At 38.6% G+C, this 25552-nt stretch overlaps 1 protein-coding gene across 1 annotated transcript in view; it reads right to left on the bottom strand.

Annotated features, from left to right (window-relative positions):
• The window catches only part of LOC132979337 (collectin-12-like), a 47662-nt gene that overhangs the window by 6633 nt on the left and 15477 nt on the right, over nucleotides 1–25552 (bottom strand). Inside the window, exons 3-17 of the mRNA XM_061045055.1 lie at nucleotides 16203–16325; nucleotides 13216–13302; nucleotides 12051–13094; nucleotides 10088–10669; nucleotides 9563–9705; nucleotides 9350–9459; nucleotides 9118–9182; nucleotides 5767–5862; nucleotides 2687–2771; nucleotides 2376–2451; nucleotides 1742–1837; nucleotides 1458–1604; nucleotides 1049–1139; nucleotides 667–862; nucleotides 134–228 (exon numbers count right to left, since the gene is read on the bottom strand). Of these exons, the coding sequence (XP_060901038.1) occupies nucleotides 134–228; nucleotides 667–862; nucleotides 1049–1139; nucleotides 1458–1604; nucleotides 1742–1837; nucleotides 2376–2451; nucleotides 2687–2771; nucleotides 5767–5862; nucleotides 9118–9182; nucleotides 9350–9459; nucleotides 9563–9705; nucleotides 10088–10669; nucleotides 12051–13094; nucleotides 13216–13302; nucleotides 16203–16325 (3036 nt within the window). The remainder of the gene's footprint in view (nucleotides 1–133; nucleotides 229–666; nucleotides 863–1048; nucleotides 1140–1457; nucleotides 1605–1741; nucleotides 1838–2375; nucleotides 2452–2686; nucleotides 2772–5766; nucleotides 5863–9117; nucleotides 9183–9349; nucleotides 9460–9562; nucleotides 9706–10087; nucleotides 10670–12050; nucleotides 13095–13215; nucleotides 13303–16202; nucleotides 16326–25552) is intronic.

Below are 25552 nucleotides of genomic sequence, written 5' to 3'. Positions count from 1 at the left end.
TACGATCAATAAAGCAATATTGCTAATGGACTTGATGTGCTATCAAAGAGGCAGAAATGTCATTAGATATGTGAGGATAATGGTTGTGTGAGTGTGAGTGTGTGTGTGAGAGTATGTGTGTGTGCCTACTCACTCATCTCAGGCTCTGCGGTGAGGTCAGCTGTGACAAAGTTGGATGGAAACAACCCTACTCCCTGGTATGTTTCCCCTTTCCACCAGTTGGGGTCACTAAAAGAACAAACAGACCAAAGTGATCAGAAAAAAAAAACAAATACAGATTTAATTGCGGTCTTTTTACTGCTGGACAGATATCCCATTAGGGATTCATTCACTTAGAAGAGGGGTTTCTTTTAGTTTTTTTTATCAAACTCCATGATCAAGTATGTTAATAAATTAAATTTGAGATATGTTTAAAACAGGCAGACTCAGTGCTTCACTCAAGGACATTTAAAAAAGCAGCCAAATATGAATCCCTCTGAGAGCAGACGCCCCATGGACAGAGGCCATAGTCCTTGTTGCAGTGGTTGCAGGTTCGACTCAAGATCCTGACACTGTATGGTGCATTTCAACCCCCAATCACCCTGCCCACATTTCCTGCCACTCTACAGCTATCCTATCCAAATGAAAGAAAACCCCCAAAGATAATCTTTAGAAAAAAATGTTCACCTGTCGTCTAAGATCGTGATGATTTCTCCTGATTTGAAGGTTAGCTCGTTGTCCTCGGCTGCCTCAAAGTCATAGATGGCGCGGACCTTCCTGCCATCAGACTTGTGTGAGGAGAGTAGGCTGGAGGTGCTTGGGTAAAGGCTCGACAGGGAGGTCTGTGGATGCTGGCGTTGCTCCTTCAGTGACAGCTCAATGGCTGAAACAGAAAAAGACAGATGCATAAAATTAAGCATTTGCCCTTTAATGCCTTCAAAAACAGCTAAACATCTGCAATGCATACATCTGATGTAAACAGTGATTTATGAAATGAAAGTCAGAAAGCTTTTAGAATAAAGCCTCTTCAAAGCGATGTTTACTTAAAGGATCAAAAATGAGTCATTACCCTTAGCCAAGTCTTCTTCTTCTTTTTTGTTTGTTGAGGTGGAGGGATCCTTCGCAACTAAAGCAGGGCTTGCTTTTGCTTGCTCTGCAGCCTATAAATAAAATTATAATCACAAGTTTAGGTGGCAAAAATAACAAGATTAAAGGATGAGTCTGAATCTTTATATGAAAGCAAGACTACGACAGATTTCACAATTAAATGAAATATTTTTTTAGATAATGTAGCAGTATTTTACCTTTTTTACAATTTTACTAACTAAGATAAAGGCTAGACACAAGCATGAAACATGGGAGGCAATAGAGAGGTTCAGTGAGAAACTTGGCTATGGTAGGGGTCTTAATAAATACCCGTTACTCTTGTTATATAAAGAAAAAATTAAAGAACTTTTTGTTTTGGACCATACACCTACCTGGGATCCAACGGCTGGAAATGTGACCCCCTGTTCACGTAGATTCTTGATCATAGCTGAAATCAGACTAAGCTGGGGGTCGTTGCGGAAGTCCTCTGCCCACTCCACCATCAGTGCTTTCAGCTTCTCACACACTTTGGGATGGCCCTGAGGACAATATTAACACAACACATAAAGATAACAAGGAAGTGGAGGCAATGTGACCTAATTTCAAGTAATAGAAAGTAGTAAATGGACCTCATGTTGACAGCACACTCACTGCAAGTAAACATGACAGCACCTACCTTGTTTAAGACATTACTGACTTCACTGGCAAACTCTCTGGAGCAAACCTCCAAGTGGAATATCTTCCCACAGTTTGAGACACAGGCACCAAGGAGCTGTAAGAAAAGAGGTAAAACTATTTATAAGACTCCCAACTAAATCCACAGTAACTTTACAAATGAGAAAGCAGGCACTCTACAAGCTCACATTTAGTCAGTAAGTTCACTTGCATAGTTAAGGTGAGCTACAGAATAGCTCGATTAGGCCCCCGTTCAGCTTGTTATTTTTGAAAACATCTATCAGTAAACTTATTACGTAACATAACATGGTAACTTGTTTTTTGACAAATAAATTAGCAAGCGACAAACTGGTTACATGTTGAACGGAGAAAACGTTGACAACTCAACAGTTACATACATTTGGTACTTTCTCGTTCTAGCACTCACCATGTTGGTACCTTTGTCTTGTTTTCAATAAAGACTTGTTTCTAGGGCTTTTAAGTTCTTATTCAGGTAGAACAATGGATAGAGGCAGAAACCGGGAAGAGGGAGAGTCCGCTAGGCTAACTGGCGCCCCTTCCTGGCTTTCTTCAACCCTTTTTTTAGTGTTTAACAACAATTATCTTGTAAACATCCCGGTGATTAGTTTACTCACAGTCAGTGCCTGCATGGCCACATGGGGATCCTTGTGGTTCACTCTTCTCATTATCGAGCGGAGGCATTCTTTGGGCCTGTAACAAGATGATAGGACGAAAAAGGTTTTGGAGCTGAACTGCTCGGAAAAGATGACCCAAACTTTGTGCAAGAAAATATACAACTTCACTATCAACATTTGTATATACCTTGTACTCTTTCTGTCCCTGGGTTTGACCACTAACCCTAGGACATGTATGTTTTATTACTGAAGTCCTTGACGTGTGTTAATGTGTTTGTGTGCAAGGTTATGTTTGAAGGCAGTTAACTAACCCAGTGCGTGACTGTCCTATCTTATCACATATGTCCAGAATGAGGCCCCAGTCCTCAGCTGTGTTCATCTCACTGGTCGCTTTCTCTGCAGGGAAGAAGCACAGTAACCAGTATAAGAAAACAGATTAAAGATAGAAATACTTTGACTATTTAGAGACAATTGAGAGAGGTAAAGATTATTAGAATAGCAGCTAATGAGAGAATTGATTCAGCTTTTTAAAAAATTAACCATAGTCCCTATGATTTAAGAACTTGTGATCTTAAATCTGTGTAAACAACATCCATATTAACAACCTTTACAAATGGGCAAAAACACTAGAGAGATACAGACACACACAAAAACAGAAACCCTATACATTTCAAAGCCCTGCAGTAAATACCAATTTGATGAATCTCATAATGTTTGGTTTGTGTAAAGACCGCTGGAGGTATTGTATAAAACCAATCTTGGGACGTTAGCTTGTGCAGTAAAGAAAACATAAAGATTACTGTTTTTCATTGAGTGGTAGTGAGTGAGTTTCTTTTTGCCATAGCAGCTTCTCCGTCTCTGGCATATGAATTTTGGAAGACTTCCCTCATCTCCAAAACACATAATTTCACAGTGCTTGATGGATCAGCAGTTTATGAATTACAGATAGTATTCTTACAGTTGCTCATGTTAATATTAGACTGATTAGTCTGTTACCTTACTTATCTGTGACTGCTAATACTACATATACTTTTGCCAATATTTCTACTGACATTATAGCTATAAATATATTTTATTCATCGTTGTTGCTGTTGCTCTGTCTCTATCAGTCTCCTCCTTCCTGTCTTACACAGTTTCAGCAGACGGCCTAAACCAAACATGAGTCCGGTTTTGCTCAAGGTTTCTGCCTCTTAAAAGGACGTTTTTCCTTGCAACTGTAACTTTGCTCAATGTTGCATAGTGCTGTGCTCCTGATGGGTTAATGTTGGGTCTTTGTAACATAATATATTTTACATTTTTAAATTCTATTTTATATATTGTAATAGCTTCTTATACTGTATTATTTAAGTTGTTGCTAGTTCTGCTTTATTTCCTTGTTAACTGTTTAGCACCAATACACCAAGTCAAATTCCTTGTATGTGTAAATGTACTTAGCAATAAAACCCGATTCTGATTCTGATAATATAATCAAGAGTAAGGTATTTTACCTGCTCTTTTGTAATGTGTCTTGAGATAACATTTGGTATGAATCGGAACTATACAAACAAAGATTGAATGATTGATATAGTAGTATCTTATTTCTGCATTTTTGACTTGCCTTGACCCAAAATGTCCTTCACTTTTACTAAAAGCAAAAACAAAAAAAGAAAGAAAATAGGAGACAAAGCAGAGACATACTGCTTCCTAACCATAAGACCCGTGTCTTCAGCTGTATTTGAAATAAAATGCAGTCAGTTAACTGCACTTACATAGTCTAAATAGTAAGCCATTTTCAATTCTTTCAGGTATTGACACACATTGTTACATCCTAGTAAAAAGACTACCAAATATTCTCTTAAAAAATATAAGGATTCAGATTACATTGTTTGTTTTTCTTCAGATAAACAGCATTTAATTTATACTCCTAACCTATAGTTACAATCAAATTTGAAATTTTTTGAAATTTGAAATTTGATTAAATTTATTTCAGACATATCAAATAAAATCAAACATATAAAAAATACAAAACAAAATGAAAAGCATGAAAGTACAATAAACAAAGTTCAAATTATTTCACAAAAAAAGAAAAAGAAAATTACATATATTCAATTGATATGCCTGAAAAGGAGTAGGTAGAAGTATAACACTTATTTAATCCTACCCCTTTTCCACAGCTCAATAATTAATATTTATTAAATTAAATTGGTGAGTTCCTTATAATATCTCTATATATACAATCTACCTATATACAATTTGCTATACTATATTTATGATACTATATTTGATATTTACAATCCAATGATTTTCCATACATATATACAACTTGATATACTATGATTTTTTATAATTTATATATTTATACAATCCATATATCTATATATGCATATCTATTTGTACAATTTGATGTACTATATTTATATATTATACAATCCTTATATCTATACAGTTTGGTACAGTATGTTTACAATTATACATTTGATGCAATCTATATATATATATATATACAATTTGATATAGGCTACTATATGTACAATTTACATATATATAACACACATTAACATACATCTGTGTATATAAAACTTGTAAACTCAATTATTATTATATTTATTTTATCAACAATGTCAAAGAGACATCAGAGACACATTTAAACAAACAGGCAGACCACCCATACTGATAAACACCTGCCAATCCACAAATCCACATTATAAGCTTAACCTAATGTCACTGACTGCTGGTTTAAAGGGCTACAGTTTTATCACTCCTTTGAACTCTGTAACATGCAAATGAAGTGGTTAACCACTCGACACTGCTACAAAGAGAGAAAGGGAAACACAGAGTAGGTAAATGGTTTCATATTTCACCGCTTCCTCTTCCACTTGCTGTAACAGTGAGATGTCAGGCTCATCATATTAGTAAACCAACAGTGAGGCGATGATGAGGCAGACGGCTAGCCAGCTAACGTCACTTCAAATATCTGGTGACAACATCGGTGTCCCCGTCCATGTAACCCTCAACACACACTTAAAATGTGACCTTTATGTAATTATACCAAATAACTACTCAAATATCGAACTCTGTAGACGCTACTAGATTGTAAAAACAAAGTTTGAGTTGCTACTAAAGCTTCAATTTGCACATACATTAAGGTAAGCTAACGCCAACTGTGCTGTATGACTAACTGAGCAAATCACAACAAACACAGACATCTAAAAAAAATAACATTAAGACCAGAGCTTTGCGGTGTATCTAACCTGCGATTTATACTACAAGAAACCCCACACATTTGCCGCTTTAATATAGGTGTAAAGGCTGACATTTAAGCAGCATTCAGGTAGGAAACACAAACAAAGATGAGTGATAAAAGCCACTTTAGCTAGCATGCTACACGTAGCCTCCAGTTCTGATTACTCACCAACATCTTGGTCAAATGGGTTGGTCGCGAAGAGAGGCATTGCTGGCGTATTGACAACAACAAAAAAAATTGCCCTTCCCCTGATATTTTCGCACCCTCTTTGCCTTATTTCATACAACACGAATGCATAGTAACGATAACTTCATGAATGTCAAATGTCTCTGTTAGCTGGCTGAGTCTATTCTACACTGTCACTGCTTCGCCAGACGGAAACAAGCGAGGCATTCTGGGTAATTGAAGCGGACAGTAGCGTGTAAAATCCACTGCTGTCATCCACGATACTTTAAAACTCAAGACTCATACAGCTGCTAGTGTCTCTCGCTTCAATGTGTATGACAGTAATTGAAACGCTAGCATCGCCCTCGTCGTGGAAAAATAACATGTCATCGTCAGGTGACGGCGGTCACGTGACTGTTACCTCTACAGTTAGTGACCATCAGCCACAACAATTAATGTTTCCTGTTTGGATTCATATTCTTCCACTCACCAGGGGTCAAAAGTGATGAATTATATTTACTTCTGTTACTGTTTTGAAATATTTTTTGTGTAGGCTTATATTATTATTATTATTATTATTATTATTAATAATAATAATAATAATAATAATAATAATAATAATAATAAATTATATTTATATAGCACTTTTCTAAATACTCAAAGACGCTTTGACAGGAAACAAACAAACAAAAAAGCAAAAACTAAGAGGACAATACAAAATATAAATATAAATAAATTAAATAAATATAAATATTGAACCCTACTTTTCGAATCAGTCATTTAACTTTTACTTAAGGAGGCTATCTTTTGGGTGAACCTTGCTACGTTTAAATTATAATCAGTAAGCCTATACTGATTAAAACATTTTAAAAAAGAAAGATAAAATAAACAGATCCAAGCTTTCAGTCAACTAGGCAGGCCTACTTGAAACTGGCCAGTTGTTTTTTTAGCCTATGGCAAGCAGAATTAACATTTAATAGCTATAAATGGATATTCATAAGAGATATTATTCAATTCTTCCTATAGGCTAGTCAATATGAATATTTGAGATATCCACAATAACATTCTTCTTATCAACAATTGCCTACAGATATCCACAAGCTAAGAGAAATTATGTTAAGCCAGCGGTGTTTTGGATTTATAATTTCAGCTATCAACAAGGTCATTCTTTTATTCTTATCAAGAATGAACATTCAAGCTATCTGCAATAGAATTCAACTCTCATTTCAGATATCTACAACCCAGTTGTTATTGTATAATTTTAATTTTAGATATTCAAAATGAAAATGTAGCCTTTAGTCTAAATATCTAGAATGTAAATATGCATTTCCTTAATTATAATTCTAACTAGAACTGGAAAACACAATACAAATGAAATATTGTGAAAGGATGCAGATGTTACTGAGTGTAATCTTCAGAGCATCCGATAGAAGTCTTATTCTTCTTTAGTTTTTAAAGAAACATAAATGGCTTTTCATGCTCCATCCCCCAATTCATTCAGTTCATCATAGGACGCAAATCACTGACTCCACATACAGTTTTGGTCCTTTTTTATTGTGATCCATAGGAACTCTGTAATGTTTAATTACGGTAATATGAGCCTTTAGAAGGTTACTGACTGCTATTCAGTTCTTAAGCATAGAAGGAATTATTCAAGGGCAATCATACAACAATAAGTGATTATTCAAATCATAAACATAAATTTCACACATTGTACTTGGCATTTGGAACAAATCATCATAGGCTACAAAACAAAAACACGTAAATATTGTTTATATGTGCTTCATACTATATAAAACTCATACTGGCAGTCTAATAGCTAGAAAAAATGTCCTTCATAAACAGCAGCACTGCTCACATAGAGCATCTATTCTCAAACAACATAATAAAAAAATGTTATTAATATTTCAATTTTTGTGAAATTTACAATACCCTTCTGATTTATTCATTTTCAGTAATTTGGTGATGGAGAGTGGTTGCTCATTGTTCTCTTAAGAGCTTATTTGTAATCACAGTTTTGAATGTTTTGTGTGTTTGACAGTTAAAAAAAAATAAAAGCTCCACCTCACTTACAACATAACTCTCTGATATAGATTTTGTTGTGTAAATGTTGGGATTGAGACTATATTGAATTCAATATGAAAACAATGTTTTTTTTATGAAGTGTTATTTACAGATACAACTGTACAACAGTGGCTGCACCAAGCAATGCCTTAGTATAGCCTAAATAAATGCCTACATTCTTATGTTTCCTTCAGTACTAAATCAATACATGGAGGGCTATGTCCGTCCTTCATGCTCTGTCTGTTGCACCACACTGTGTTGTGAAGTGCCTTCAAGACAAAGATCAGTCCACGCTCAGTGATGCTTGACAGAGCGAGCTTTTTCTGAGTCCTCCAGTCATTTAGAGCTCTTTGTGTCCTTCATTATCCTTCAGTATCTTCCATCCCAGCTTTAGCCTTTTTTCACTTCATTCCCAGAGACAGCCCACACTGCCTTAGATGAATGCTATAAAACTGGAACTTTCACTGTGAATAGAAAAAAGACAAAGCATGTAAGATATATTAAAACAACTTTGTGATGTACAGTAATTATATATTAAAGCAACAGAAAAACTTGACTAAATTAGATTAGTCAGAAATGTTGCCATATAAAATGATGCAAACAGTCTGATACAAAGCATATTCCTCCAACTAATTAAAGTACAAACATGACCCACTCCTACATTTGGATATGTTATTTTGCTGTTAATATTTGCACTAATACATATTGCTTTATCAATTGCTGATAATATGGTCATGAATGACAATTCCTAGAGGAGCTTGGAGTTATGGAAAATTTTAACTTCACTTTCACTAAATTTGAACTTTTTTCATGTCCTCTTATGTAACTCAACTTCCAGGCCATGTGATGTGATCAAAAAGTCCAGAAAAAAATACAATTACAACATCCCGGTGTACTCAATATTATGACTCCGTGCAGGGACAAAAGTTAACAAATCCGTTGCACAAAATAGTCCCTAACATATACAACATTAGCACCTGTCTTACAAAATACTGTATATTCTGTATATTCTATATATTCCAGTTCCCACCTGCGATGCTATATTACCCCGTTCATTTTTCTTAATCTTTAAATTTAAACTTGAGAAGAATTAATGTATAAGTTTGTCTAACCCACACAACTTTGGTTTTGGTATAAAACAGGACAAGCTTTTTACAAAAAAAATTAAAATCTAAACCTAACTATGCAAAACATATATTCGCAAGTACTGACAGTCAGAGGCACATTCACAGACGAAACCGATGCGGTCGGTGCAGTAGAAATCATTCCAGTTGGCATTGTGGATCAGGCCGGCACAGTCCTCGCCGTCTTCATGGCCATGAGTCCAGTTATCAGGCTGGCCAGGCTTCCATTTCCTGATATCAACAGCATGCAAACATGTGTCAAAGTTCAAGCATCATACAAGTTGTTATTTAGAACAGAATGAATCACGTCAGAAATCCCTAGAAAACACAGGTTAAATTTGCTTAATAAAACTATATTTAGACTGTAGTTGTCAAAACAATTTGGCAGCTTTACTCACTTAAAAACAGGTAGGGTCCCATCCACCCATTTCCACACATTTTCCTCCTCCCTGTCAGTGAGACCCAGCCAGAAATAGCCTTTTCCTGCAATAGCATTTCTCACAAACGTCTACAGATGAAAAAACAAAATATGTCAGAGAGGATAATTAGTTTAGAAACAAAGCCTTGGACTGTAAGATAATAAAAAAATGTTTAATTCTAGTGTCATTTACCTGTTCCTCGTTGTCGTTAATAATGAGCATATGAGATGACATGTTGGAACAAAACTGAAAGGACTCATCAAAGTTGAGTCTCTGAGGTCCAGAAGAAAAGTAATAGCAGCTGTCTCCAAACTTTTTGAACTCAGGTGGGCAACCTGGAGTGGATCATTTACAGAATATTAAGGTTAGTTCAAGAGAGACGGAATACAATTAGCCTCAATGCAATACCTGAACCAATCAGCAGTCATCTATGGAGGATTAGATTTGTCCATCACTATCAACAGATATATGCATGCAAGTGCACACACCAATGTATCAATCAATTAGAAATCATCTCTCCATTCGTAGATCTGAAGAAGCTGATTGAACTGAAAACATTGGCCAGTGCACAGAAAATTAAGTCTTGAATTAAGGTCCTTTAACTGCAAGCTACATTAGCAGCCCTGAAGAGTTGCCTATCACTCCCAGAGGCTAGATTGTCGTCAGATAATAGCTGCTGGGTCCCAAGATTGACTCTGCTGTAGCTATAGAACTTACCAGGTGTTGGAGTCGGGGCGACAGGGGGTTGGACCTGCGGTGACGTGGACCCTTGTTGATTCTCTTCTGGTTTGGGAGGTTGAGGTGATTTGGGGGAAACAAGGATCTTTGCAGGCTGGGTGGGCTGAGGACGCTGAGGTGCCTTAGAAGGCGGTGGAGGTACAGGTGCAGGTAACCCAGGTAGCCCTGGAGGACCGGCAGGGCCAATGGGTCCAACGGGCCCACGAGGCCCCTCCAACCCTGCAGGTCCTGGAGCTCCCGAGGGCCCCTGTGGCCCTTCTGGACCTGACATCCCTGGAAGTCCATCAAGACCAGGAAGCCCAGTAGACCCTGGGTCACCTTTTTCACCAGGACTTCCAGGTCGACCTCCAGACCCCCGCGATCCTTTAGCCCCTGTAAGACCCCGAGCTCCTGCTGCACCTTTTGGACCTGTTGCACCTGGAATTCCAAAAGCACCTTTGTCTCCTTTAGTTCCCACCAACCCGGGCATTCCTTTATCTCCTTTATCGCCCTTCTGTCCGGACTGGCCCACTGGCCCCTGGGGACCCTTGTCGCCTTTGGCCCCCCTTGGACCTGGTGGACCTGAAACATAATTACAGTGTATGAGAGGACTTTCTGTTTCAAAATGTATTGTTCATTATATTTCTATTACAGAAAAAAAAAAACATTACTTACTCTACATGGTTATCTTTAATTAATATTATTACACAGATACAAAAGTTTTTAGCAGATTAGCAAATAGTCCTCCATGTAGAAAAAAAATATATATATATTGTTATGTGTTGGATCACAGTGCTCTCATTGCATGGGGGGCATTGTCGCAGTTAATTCAATTTTCTTTTTACTTTGAGTGCTACATTTTTAGTATAGGCCCAAACCGAAACTACTACCTCCAAGTTGCATGCCAATTATTTTTGCTGTTAACCTTTATGTATGTCTAGAGTCAGGTAATATAATTATTGAAGACTATATAGGAATTCAATGAAACATCAATTATGACACAAATATTAAAGTTACTTCAAGGATATTTTTAGCGAGTTATAAAACAGACTGAAACAAAAGAGACAGTCAGCCACAAGATTCATTATTTCTATTCTGTCATTTAAATGCCTTAAACCGCTGCCGGCAGGTCGGTGTCAGTCAAGTATTTAGCAGCAACCTGCCCAAAGATAGACCTTTTTTTTTTTTTGTTCATTTTCCACGGCAAAGATTTTTGATAGGGGTATCTTATCCTGGTAAAATTAAGCTTATACAAGACAAAATCAGCAAAGAGAGAAGACATAATGCTTTGTCCACAGAGGTCGCTATAATCAACACACACCGTAGTTCAACACAGGAGCGTTAAATAAAATTGAAAATGAATAATAGTTATTATATTGGCATGTATGACTGGACTCAGTACTTTTGAAACTACTTTTGGTGTACAAAGGACTGATAAGGACATATTGTTCACAAATATAAGACAAATTTCTGGTCACTATGGCATGACATTGACATTAACCGTGACCATCAAAATGTAATAATTTCACTTTTAAGTCCAAATAGTTGTTCATGCCCAAATTAAAGGATTTTCCTCACCATGTGTTCAAATGGATGTTTGTTAGGCATACGTAGAACTGAAAATTGGTTATTGCATCTTGTTAGATAGCCTATTTGTTAGAAATCTTATCATAAGGATAGTACTAAGTCTTGAGTCATAGCTAAGTTCTCATCAGTCTCTTCTTTACGTCCAAGCGGATGTTTGCATGAGAAAATCCACCTTCTCACCCTAAGGATATTACATTCAGAAGACTTACATGTAAAGGGTCAAAAGGGCAAAAATCTGCATACTGTGCATACTGTTAGCTACAAGTTCAGTCTGCATTTCACTACTTTCACTTGTATTTGGAAAGTTAATTTGAATCAAACAAATAAACCGTGCTATGATCTGGATCATAATTGACAGTACATCTACTGTTCTCACCCTGCAGGATGGTGAAGTTGGTGATGATCTGGGAATGCTTGCTGTCCACCAGCTTCATCTCCTCCATCACAATGGACAGGTTGTTGACCTCTTTGTCCAGCCTGGCTGTCAACTCATCCTGCTGGGCTCTCAGCTCAAGGCTCTCTGTCCTGGCCTCGGTCACACTACTGTTCAGCCCCAGTAAAAGGTCTGAATGTTGCAGCACAGTCTCAGCGCAGGACCTCAGACCGTTCAGGTCCGAGTTGATGGAGCCTAGCAGCTGCGCAGCAAAGCTCACATTCCCTGTTACACGGTCCATGTCGTTCTCCTGTCTGTCTAATCGAGCCTCCATTTCGTCAAACTTGGATGAGGTGGTATTATCGTGGTCTCTTTGGTGGTCCATGATCTCCCGAAGGCTCTGGTCGTGCCCCTCAGTAAGAGCTGAGGCATTCTGGATCTGGCTGGCTAGCGTGCTGAGCTGTGACCCCAGGTCATCTAGAGCTTCACCATTGGTCCGGGCCAGAGCTGAGTTATTGGCTGCCAAAACCTGGAGGTTCTGGACTTTCTCCTTCAGCCACTCTGTGTCAGCCCGGGTCTGCCTAGCTGTCTGCTGCAGACTCTGATAGTCGTTCTTGAGTTTCTGCACTGCCTGGCCTGCGTCCTCAACTGTCTTCTGCAGCGTGCTGAGCAGATTGCGCTGCTGGGCCTGGGTGATGTTTAGCGCGCTGACAGTAACCTGGGTCTGACTCTGCTCTTTGACCTGGTTCTGTATCTCAGACTGGAGCCATGCAGTGTTTGTCTGGAGGTTGTCAATCATGCCCCCGTAGGTGGCAAGTGTCTGGTTGACCCCACGCAGTGAGGCAGCGTTTCCTTGTAGAAAACTCTGCAGGGAGACATGGCCATTTTGCATATCGTCTCCAGTGATCCGCAGCTCGTTGAGTATGTCTCTGTTTTTGCTCGCCCTCACGGCAACATCATTCAGCTGGTGCTGTAAAGCTTCCAGATCTGACTTGAAAGTCTTTATTGCACTTGTGGCATTTACTGACTTCTCTCCGTTCTGATCATCTGAAAAGAGGAAAGAGATATAGGATAATAGAAAACCTAACATTTTCCACACGGAAAAAAACTTTTGTTCAAAGCCCAAAAAGCAGAAAACTACACGTTTTTAATATCTAATGATCCTTACCGAGGTTCTTTAGGTCCGTCTCAACAGCATTGATCTTGCCTCCATAATTCTGCATGCCCTCTGTGACATTGTCCATTCTCTGGACCACTGACAAAAGAGGAAAGAAAGATTTAATACAAAATAACTCAACCCAACTCTACTTTGTCAAATAGCACCAAAAGTGCTTCACAAAAGAAACAAAATACAATTGACAGAAATAGACGGAATTATTAAAGTCTAAAACAAGAAAAAAAAGGTAAAAAATAGAAATAAAAATAAAGATATAAGATCAATCATGTCAATCGATAGATAGATAGATAGATAGATAGATAGATAGATAGATAGATAGATATATAGATAGATAGATAGATAGATAGATAGATAGATAGATAGATAGATAGATAGATAGAAACCAGAGGTGTAAAACTGACAGTGAACAGCAGAGGTTGCTATTGTTTTTTTCTCCTCTCCAGTGAAAATCTGGAACCTCAAACTGCTGCTCTGCACACTGAACTGTGAACAGCGTGAAGACTTTTCTACGTTTCTGCAGCCGATCAATTGTATATTTGTTGGTTATTACAAAAACTCATGGTGCAGAGTGCAGGCATAAATTCCACTTCATTTAATATAAACAGTGTGGAACATATGAAGAATACACCTCTGGTTACAGTTTCTCTTCTCCTCATCACATCTGCTACAAAAATTCATCTGGTCTCCTCCAACGTTTGCTATTCTGTTGGTATGTGAGAGACTTAAATGTTCACTGGAAAACATCCTCAGCTTCCACTGTTATCATTCCAGAAGTGACAAAAACACGAAACAATAACATGCACTTGGGATAAACAAAGAAACACGGGCCAATAAGCTGTCGGTGCTGAATGTCTGCAGCTTGGATCTCATCTTTTCCCTCTCCCTGCTAAAGTGCTCATTTATGTATCTTTCTGAACACTGGGAAATCTATCCCCTAAATAAGTGACAATAACATCACATACAATAGGAATTCATGGAAAAAAAAAAAAAAAATTTTATGTCTTGCAAACCTTCTATCCCCCACCCACCCCACAGCACTGTTTTTGAAAAGCATTAGCAGTTATATAAGACATCTAATTTGAGTAAGGCTTATTATGACCCAAATTATGAGCAATACGTAAGCAGTTACCTAACATAAGGCAAGCAGCTTAATGCTGATCAATGCAGCAGGAGCCGACACTAAAACAGAAGGTAACACAAACAAATGCTTTTGACTTCAAAGAATGGATAAGGTGGAAGACAAGAACAAGTGACAAAAGGGCAAAAACTCTGTCCATGTTTTCTGGTCAACTAAAGAATATGCTGTTAAACGGTGTAGAGGAGAAGAAAACAAACAATCCAGCCGGCACTGGCAATCTATTTTGGACACTTGCAGGCTTATGTGAGTCAACCTGTGGTTCATGAGACAGCAAATTGCTACCAAGCCATAAAATCTCCTCTGGGTTGTTAAGCCTGGGTAGTTGGTTCATGGTCATCTGGTAGACATTAGAGCCAAAACATCACATGGACTCCATGCTGACACAGACCCAAATCTGGAAACTCCTGACAGAACTTACAAGACCTGGATCAGACTCAGATATTTATTTATGTTAGCATGTTTTGAAAAAAAATGCTTTCCCTGCTTTGCAAATGCAGTTTTTGTGTGTTATTTCAGGCACATGATTCATCAGGTTACAGGCCACCTGTGGAGCAGGTGGGACTACAATATTTCGCTTCGGGATATTACGACAAGTTTTCTATGATTGATTGTGATCCCAAATGTTTAAATTTGGACAATACACAAAGAGCATTCCTTATTGGTGGCGTGTGTGATAACTGGAATCGTTTCTGTTTCTATTTAACATTACTGCCCTGGATCAAACAGGGAGAAACACTAGAAAATGAATGCAGTTAGGACAGTGTTGCACAACAAATGTGTTTATAATCCAAAGCTATGGCTTATATCTGAAAGATATCAATTCAACTGAGACTAAACAATGCATTCTGTCAAGGGAGTCTCTTAATGTGGTAAATCTTCGGCTGTACTCTCTGACTTTGGATTTGATTTTACATCCTGTGGCCAGTAATATGACTGCCATAAACCAAAGAATTAGACGCATTAGAATTTTGACTGTTTATTGTTTGTATCTATGTTGTTTATTGAAGATAGGGAGATAACAAAAGTCAGTGAGCTACATCCTCGGGGGACCTTGACTCTAACTGAACTGTCATGGCCAACATGTCCTCATACCTCACACAGGCATGAAACGTGAGGTTATGGTGAGGTGATGGTAGCACTTTGTTTAAGTTAACGCTGAGGACAGGAACACAGGTACAACAACATCGGCTTTTACTTAAGCTCCACACGAGATACGAACCGTTTTCTTTATACTAATAACTTCCACCTTTTCTCCCGTAAAAATGACTGCAGCGTCTGGAGGGCACTACCTAACGGTAAGGGTATAAACTTTGTATAAAACATACTTTGTATAAAACATGGATGTAGTCTCATTGACGTCACCCATTTGTTTCTAAAGAGGCGTTGTGATGCCCAAGATGGCGGTCGCCAAATTGGAAAGCCAACTTAGTGTTGAAGAAGCAAGCAAAGAGGTGGAGTTGAGGCGGGCCGAATGTATACCAGGCTGCTGAGAAATGCGCATTAGACTCTTCTAGCTTGTCATCTAGCAAGCATATTTCAAATGACGAAAACAACATGAACAAAGCCGACAGATTTAGGTTAGCAACAGATTTAGTTTACTTCACTCAAGTAACAGTCTCCTGGCAAACAGCTATGAACCCCCTGCCTGCAAGTGAAATTAACAAAGCTGATAATTATCTTATCATGTATAACTCTTAGCCAATCTTAAAATAATCAAAACGGATGAGTTATAAAAAAAGATAACCCCCTGTCAGTCAATGAGTCTGCATTAACTTTGATCATGCTTGTGTATACCACACAATACCCCAGATGTTAAAATCTGTAAATGCAGAGGACTCACCTTTGTATCCGAGCACAGCCACGACTATGGTGAGCAGGGCACAGAGCACATACAGCAGTGCAATAGCCGCCCTCAGTGCCCAGTCATTCTTACACTTAGTGCACTCCGTCCCCTCCTGAATTCCTGCAACATAGAACAGATGTTATGTCACAAATCAGTGTATATTATGCCATAAGTCTGCTTTAACCTAGAAACAGTATACAATGTTTGAAGCAGTTGTAGTCGTACACTGTGCAACTGGAGCTGTGAGTTAATAATAACACCCTGAAGGTTTTCATTTAGAGATGAAATCACATGGAATGTTTTTGTCTTTTCATAACTAAGTTTAGTATTGCATGTCTAAAAATGGGACACGCTGTGCCTGTCCTCAGCCAAGGATCAATTGAAAATATTTCCTCTCATGAGGAGGCAAGAAGAGTCATTATGAAACTTTAGCAACATGTGTTGGCCATATGACAAGCAAAGCTATAAAAGTAGTTTCGTTTCTGACATTATTTGTTGCCATCCAACTAAAGGCACGCTGCAGTGACTGTTTTGGTCATCCATGTCCCAGATGTTGTTCACTGCGTCCTGAAAACCACCAGCACCATGTGATACAATGCTAAACATCAAACCACAGACAGGATGTTTACATGACTTCATTAGAAGAGACATAGCAGCCTCTGGCAGGCAGAATGAGAGCCAAGCTGTGTAGCTGTGTATTCACAACAGGCTATAATGAGCTTTATGGAAATAGAAGAAACTGCAAAGTAGGATTACATGGAAAAAGAGAGATGTTGGAAATATTTTACAACATTTTTAGACAGAATAGTGTAAAACATAGTAAGCAATAACAATTCAAAATATAACTTTCTATGATCACAAACTGGACTCAAAATTGAGGTTCGACAAAATGCAACTCATTAGAGATATTTGGTGTATCACTGCTTGATTATTATTTTTGCTTTGGACTCATCTGAGTGACTGCAGGGAACTCAAAATAGGAAACACTGCTTAAAATAGGTGAGCGAGAAGTGAGCACATAATGAGGGAACACTGAAGGAGCTAAGTCATGTGTAGTGAGCACTGTCACAGATAGCTGCTTATTATTGCCTTTATATAATTAACATTATACAAGAATTCTTCTCTCACCACTAGCCACCTCATCATAGTCCAAAAACTGGTGGAACATATTGTATTGTAACAAATGGAACTAATGGGCACAATTTAATACTGACTTAATGTCACCTAGTCATCATGCACTGTAAAAACACTTAGTCATGGTAACATGTATTGTCACTTCAACAAGGAATAAGTCTTAATTTTGTGTAATCTCAACTATTCTTAAGATTTCCAACCTACAAAAATAATTCAATTGAAAATAAGAGGTCGAGAGGATAAACTTTAACATACAGCTGACCCAAACAAAAATATATTATTGAGATGATTTTACATGAAGTGGCTACTTGGAGCAGATCGTTCAGCTGTTAACACAGTTAGAAGGTTTTTATCTCGGTTTGGCCATGATTGGAAAGTCAATTCTGTGTTGGAAACAAAACTAATATGGCAGCCTAAATTTTAGGGCAGCACTGACAATTCATTTTTTAAGTTCAAGCTACTTTTTATTTATGAAGAGTGTTACAGTGTGATCATTAAAAGACAGGACTGGTAATAATGTTCACATGTGTTAAAACACATACCCCATGTTTAATTTTATTTTTTTTACAAGCCAAGTCAACGTTTTCAACTTTGACCTGTGCACAAAAATGCAGTTTGAATAGGTGCTCATGAATTTGACCATTAACATTTTTTTAAACCATTTTGCATGGATTTAAAGTTCAGATATTGTCTTCATGTTATGTAAAATAAATACAGGTTTTCTCCATCACTTAGCTTCACTTTTAGATATGTTTTAGGAATAACTAAACTCTTGTTTAAACTCTCGACTTAAACTCTCGTTTGGCATGCACAGTATAAGATTTAATACCCGACTTAAGTACGCCTGTACCTGCACAACTGTAAAGTTCTTCTATTTCAGCTAATGTACATATTAGCTATTATATTGTTTTTTGTATTTCTCTTCTTTACTGTTGATTTGATCTTATTCTATCAATGTCCACATACAGTAAGAGTACTGCTGTTTACTAGCTGTTAATGTTTTGATTCTACTCCTTTATCCCTTCTTGGCAATAAACTTGATTCTGATTGGTGTCTAGAAGTCTAGAAGACAGGAGAAGTGGATAATGTCACCACAACAGAATCATCATCTAAAGCACTGAGCGTCTTTTTATGTTAGGTAGGTTTATTGTTTCCAGTCCAAAGTTCCCCAGCTGGACAGAAATCTTCATGTAACTTTGAGAATCAGAATCCCAGCTCTGTCTCTTTAAGCCATGTCACCCATGATGGGACTCAATGTGTTGCCACAAGAGGCTCCATCCTTCCCAGTCAGGGGTGGGACAGGACCACCAGAGGGGCACTGGGAGGGTGGTTGGTCCTTTAGGCCTTGGACCTACACATCTGTGCAAACATCACATCCGACCACCTCAAAGGGGCCCAGCCAAGGACCCAGACATGGATCTGCACATCTCTGTTGTCCTTGTGTGTCTCGAGGGCCTCATGTTGGGAACCAGTATGGAGGGCTCCATCGGAACAACCCTCCCCCTACTGGTCCTGACCACAACATCTCGCCATGTAAACAAGCAGAGGAGCGTCTGCAGGTTCTGGGTCAAGAGCAAAGCAGAGCTGGTGTTTTTTTATTCAGAACTCAACCATGGTGGCTGTTTCATACGTTTGTACTTCATGCTTACAGGGTCAATAAAGTTCAAGGACAAAGCTCTTTCATTCAAGCATTTAGCATTCTAGCTATTTCAATAATTAAGATATACCGTTGGGCTATTTTTGCCTTTTTTGGATAGGACAGCTGTAGAGAGACAGGAAATGTTGGGAGGAGAGAGCAGGGGACGGCATGCAGCAAAGGGTCGAGGTCAGATTCAAACCCCCGGCCTCTGTGATGAGAACTATAGCCTCTGTACATGGGCCATGCCACATAACCGCTAGGCCATCCAGAGACCCAGAAATGAACTTTTCTACGATAGCCCCAACAATGACATAAAGAACCGATTCCAGGAGGCAAAATTCCAACACATACCTTTGTGTTATAAACTATATGGCCAATTGTGTTATAGATATCAGAGATGATAATTCTGATGTGCTTTATGAAATTGTTAACATGTAGTTTAATTTATAGATATGAACAGAATGTATACAGACAAAAAGATACGTTTACGTAATGAAAATAACCAATAAAAGAAAGTTTTAAAAGTAACAAGAGCATGAATCTTAAAGGGATACTTCACCCATTTGCATTAATCTTTGTATCATTAGAAACCTGGTAGTATTTTTGAATTGCTGTGCATCCCGCCCTCATTTTCCCCTGAGATGGGAAATCTTTGTATTTCTAAGTCTGAAAAGGAGCTTCCAGTGACGCAAAAATTGTCATTTTGCGTCACTGGAAGCTGTTACGGTTAGCGGGGTGAAACTACAACGCTAGTTCCTCATATTGTCGACCACTGAAGCTACAGACCAATCACAGATCAGTGGGTGGGAACTAACTCCCAGAATCGAAACTTAACGTCCGCCATATTGCTTGGAAGCTATGCTCACAGGCTCTATGGAGAAAGCTGATAATGGCTAAAAAATATAAATATTGCGGCGAGAAGGCTGCTGCCGACAGGCCGGTCTTGTGTTTCGGCTGCTGCGGCCGCCGTGCGCCGGGGCCGCCGTGACACAAGGCCGCTGCCAGCTCAGCAGCCGAGACATAAGGCCTGCCTGTCGGTGGTGGTGAGGACGAGGAGCCCGGGCCGGCTCGAGCTGGGGCGGACTGGTAGTGTTGGTGCTCTCACTGTTTGCCTATGGACACAGACATAGAGTCTGTTTTCTGCCAGGAATTTCCAACATCAATTCTGGAAGAAATTTGGGAATCAGTTGAGGAAATGGCCTCATGTGTTGAAGTAAATATGTCTGTAAATGTTTTTATTACTATATTTCTACTGCTATACTGTATATTTTGGAGAAACTGTAACGATCGAATTTCCCTCTGGGATTAATAAAGTATTTCTGATTCTGATTCTGAACTAGAGGACCTTAGTGGGAGTGGCCTGCGGTGCTGTGCATTCTGGGATTTGGTGTCTTTCATCCACATGAGCCAAAAGACACTTTCTGCCTTTTCTCGGCCAAGAAGGCACCAACTTCAAAATGTATTTCACATTTCTACTACATACATGACACAATATCAATACAGATTCATGTTTCAACGGGTGAAGTATCCCTTTAAACACAGCCCTCAGTAGGAACATTTTTGTCATCAATCTGCACTCACAGACTGTGTTGATGACTGAACTTAATGTCAGGCTGAGCATGTTGTCGTAATCATTTCCGATTTTAACAGAGTAGAAGCCACATTTCAGTGCTGTTCAAACTAAACAACATTATAATGAGGGTACTTGAAGGTATTAAGGCAATAAACAACAACAAAAGTCAGCAAAAAAAAAAAGAAAATTATGACATCATGTGTAGTATGTGTAATGTAGGATAGATGTTGGAAAGGAGGGAAATATGTGTAACAAAGAGTATGTTCCTAAGGATTTAAAAATTGCCAGAGAAGGGTAAGACCTAACACATTGTACATTTACAGACTGTAGTATGTTCGGGGGCAGTAATGGAAAACGCTGAATCATATTTGGATTCTCACTCCGAACACACATGTTCAAGTAATTTGTCCTGTCCTGGGAAAGTTTCTCTATTTTTTTTAATCACAAGCAAACATTATAAACCTTAACTATAAGGACTTAAACATGAATGCATATTTGTTCTCTTGGTAAACTTTAAAGCTCCTTGAGTTTACACCTCCACAGCTTTAAACATATTTAGCTGTTTAGCCTGGCAGAGAAAAGTTACAAACCCAGAAATTGATCTTCTCAGAGACAACATTCTTCCACTGAACTAACATGGAAATTTATTCTGGGCAGAAAAGCAAGTGACTCCTTTTGGGGTCACAACAGTTTTTCCTCTGCTTGTCACTAGAGTAATTAAGTGTTCACTTCTAAGGTATTCTGCTTAAACAACAATTCTGTCAGTGCTGTGAAGCCAATACTTCCAAGGTAGCTGCAGTATTCTGTTACATAGAAACTAGAAGGATAATAAAACTAAAAGGGTTCTATATCAATCATTGGAGTGGGTTTATTTTGGGGCTTTTTATGTCTTTATTTAGAGACAGGACAGGGGAGAGAGTCACAATCGGGGAGAGAGAGAGAGAGTGGGGAACTACATGCCGGAATGTAGTTGAGTAGAATGAGCCACAGACCAGACTCGAACCTGGCTGCACGTTGGCGGACCATAGCCTCTGCACATGTGGCGCGCGCACCAACCACTAAGCCACCTTTTTGTGTGAGTTAATGATGGCAGTGCATAGAGCATTGGTTCTCAAGTGGTGGATTGGGACCCAAAAGTGGGTCGCCAAGCCATTTTCAGTGTGCAAACGTGTGATTATTAGCCTGACAGAACTCACACTGTTAATTATCCTGAGGATGAAAATAAAAAAACATTTGCAATGAAGCCCTGGGCAGTCAAAAACATCATATAAAATCTATTTAAGCTGAAACAAGGGGTCATATTTCATGTACAAATTGATAATGAAAAGTGAAATAGAGCCTTTAAATGAAAAATACATTTATTTTCTTGCTGATGTATTACTCGTTTTGTGTCACTTCAGTCAATGTAGGATACCTTTTTTTTTTATATCCAAATGCCATTATGACTATTTGCTGTTGATGCATATACAGATACCACAGAACATAAACATGCTGACACAAACATGTCATGAGCTGACTGAAAACACATTTCCAAACTAAATGGCTCAGTAAAGAACACGGAGGACTGAGCGTGTAGAAAGATGGGGAGGTGGACGGCAGACAGGACGTCCAAATCAACAAGCTGGAGTCGTGCCAGATCATTCCCAAGGGGAAGATAAATGCCAAAAAAAGCCTAGAAAGAGCAGAAGAGGTAGAACATGGGGAATACAGTGTCTTACATATTGCTGTCAAGTCAGAACCATGTGTGTCCAGTTTGGCTTGCTTTATGTATTTGCATGGTCATTTTTAGGCTCTGCTTATAGACCAAGACAAAAAAAATTATTTTCCCAAAAAATGTCTTACTAGCCATGCTGTCATTGGGGGTCTCGGGTTGATTAAAAAGATGTATTTTAAAGACATGGTTCCCCTCCAGCCTTTTACACAGCAACACCAAAAGGCTTACATTTATAGTTTTAAGTGAAATGCATTGATAACTAGTGTTATAACATTTCATACATTCATTCCCTGCAGGTTAAATTGTATAATATTTGAAGAGATCTAATTCACGCTTTGGTTTTTTCCCTCTTACCTGCAAAACTTACGACATTGATTTTGAATTTAGAACTAGAAAATATAAGCGAGCAAACAGAAAATACTTAAATGGTGAGCACAAGAAGCACATCAATGCTAAATAATAGCCAGTAAGCATTGGAAGCATGTTAGCATGAATGTAAAGTCCCTTATTTAATAGTACTATTATGCAAAGTACAGATTTACAGCACTGCTAGAATGTCTTTTAGGGCACAGTCTCACTGGCCATCCGTACTGTGCCCAAGCACGCTTCAAACCTAAAGTCCAGTTCGTTCGGCCAGTGTGACCGCTTCGTGCCGTGAAGTGACTCAATATGAGCTGTCATGTTCTCTGTGTTGTTCTCCGATGTGCAGACGCGGACTCAACTTTTTTTTTTCTCTCTCTCTCTCTCTCTCTCTCTCTCTGCCTGTTATGTACGTTATGTACAAGGGGGCCAATCGCGCTTGAGTACGGCACGGTACCGATAGCCAGTGTGACCACGCCCTTAAGTTTGTTTTGACATTGTAAAAAGTTTTTCACCTAGACATTATTTAAAGAATATTTTGCTGGCAGCAGTAGTAACTAGTGGAGTGCAGCTCTCCAACTGGTCAGCTACATCACAGCACAAGATGCTCAAGAGAAGAAGAAGAAGAAGAAGCAACAATGTTATTGTCAACTGTGTCTCAATGTTTATTGTTGTTAGTTAGCTGACTGTTATGCAACTGAAAGATAGAGAGGCAGCGAAACAGGTAGAGAGACAGAAAAAAAGGATATGCCAGTCTAATGTGTCTGTAAAACAGCTGTATTTCATTTGGCCTCTGACTCAGTCAAAGAGAAGAAAAAAAATCTCAACACTTATTCCCTTATTCCATGTACCTGCCATTAGACTCGCTGCATGGCCTGTCTCACTCCAGCCTGGCAATGGAAACTTCCATGGCAACACAAAGAAACCCTGTACAGACTAAACTTGACTTTGTGTGAAGACTCTTTGTACAGAGTGTTAATACTATGTTATATACAGTAACAGGGAGGAGACCACAGGAATCCCTCCACTTCACAGCCAAATGCAGGGAGGGAACACATATTATTTCTTTTTAGTGGTTACGGTCAGGTAGTCTGCTGCAAAGTGTCAAAACTACAGTTAACATCTCACTGTGACTCAAGTTACAGTCTGAAATTTCTTTCACCAGATATGTTGGTTTAAAGTAGTTTCTGAAAAGCACACTCATGCAAAAAAATAACATTTTAAACCACAGTGGATTACTGAGGATGAAAAACACAGTTTCAATACGGTATGGTCTTATTTCCAATCCTGAGACAAACACCGGAAACATTTATTTTGCCTCATTGCCTCGATTTACTTGTATAAAAATATTTAAGAAATGTGTTATTGGATAAGACAGCCAATACCGCAAAGAAAGAAGAATTTAAAATGATAAAAAATCCATTTCAGAAGAGCCATTACACATGATATGGTTTCAACCCAGTTTATGCACATTCTATTTCTGTGTAATTTTAGACGCCTAACCAGAAATTCACTTTTTTCCCGTACGACCTCTTTAAATGATGTACTGTCTTCTTGTCAGCTTGTGACAGGTTATGGCCTTAGTGGGGAGGTGTCATCTAAACAAGTCAACCAAAGAGTTTTTTCCTTCTTGGGTTTATAGCCTGTTATTTAGAGGTTGTTTAGCAGCCTGGAGAGGTGACAGTTTCCAGGACCTCAAGTGAAAAAAGTAAAAACTAGGGGAAAGAAAAACAAGACTCTACCCTCATGTTACTGTGCCTTCAGCTAAATGCTAACATGTGCATGCTACAAACCATTATAGTTAGTGCTAACATGTATGTATTTGGCAGGCATTGTTCAGCATGTTCCCACAGCTGAGGCTAACACGGGAGTGATTAGGGAGATGTTTGATAAGCTGAAATTTGGCTCTAATGATGGCACTAGATGAAAGTCCATTCATCCTAAAGAAGACATGGTTTTGTGCACTTGATGTCATTGCAATATGCATCATGATGGAGGCCGTTGAAGAGTCAGAGGAACTTCAAAGTCATAAAAATGTATCCTTTGGTAACCTTGAATGCTTTCAGACAATTAATCGTTTCCAGTCTTGTCAAGGTTGCCCTAATAAAAATACTGCTAGCTTAGCCCTGCTGCTAGCAACGTCAAGCTAACAGTACGGCTTACTGGTTATTTTATTTTTATTTTTTCTGGTGTCTTGTTGTTTCTCTATTGGGACACATTTTGGATTCCTTTCCATCCAGTTTAGAACCCTTATGCTCTAAACAGAGTGATCACTTTTTTGTATTGCAAGCTGACATTTTGTATATCATCAGTATATTGTTTGCTACTTTCTGTTTGCAGATTTCGCCATGTACAACACTTGAATTTCTGTAAATAGGCTACAGAGACTTCATTTCATAGATTATTTTTTCCTGCGCAATACAATGTAGACGGATGGAATAGAATTGTAGGCTATTTATCTTTTTTTTTGCATTGTTGATTGGTGTTCATTGAAGTCACTGACTTCAATCTTGAGACAATGTAACTTACTTGGCTAACAAGGTACACCACGGCCATGGTGTCCCCCTCTGGCCCCTAAAGCTACCCCAGTATTAACAGTTGCCAACAGGAATGTTAACAAGTAAACACTCTCCAACAGGGGAAGTTACCACTGAGACAAATTACTAAGACATTAGGGTCCTTGAATTGCTGAGCAAGCCTTGCATGCCTGAGCCATGTTTTTTTTTTTCCGTTTTTTCTCTCTTGCAGGTTTATGACACTTTAAATTGGACCCGGTCTACTAAAACATCTGGACCTCGTTACAGTGGAGCCCAATCAAAGCATGTATGCAAACATTTGATACATCATCCCTTCATGCAAAGCATCAGAAGAAGAAGGGGCTATGTTTTTAATGTGCTTACAGTGGGCTTTTTGGTCGCTTTTATAAG

The sequence above is a fragment of the Labrus mixtus genome, chromosome 8 (assembly GCF_963584025.1).
Source record: "Labrus mixtus chromosome 8, fLabMix1.1, whole genome shotgun sequence".
Taxonomy (NCBI): Eukaryota; Metazoa; Chordata; class Actinopteri; order Labriformes; family Labridae; genus Labrus; species Labrus mixtus.
The sequence above is the reverse complement of the archived record's forward strand: the minus strand, read 5'-3'. Positions and strand labels throughout refer to the sequence as shown.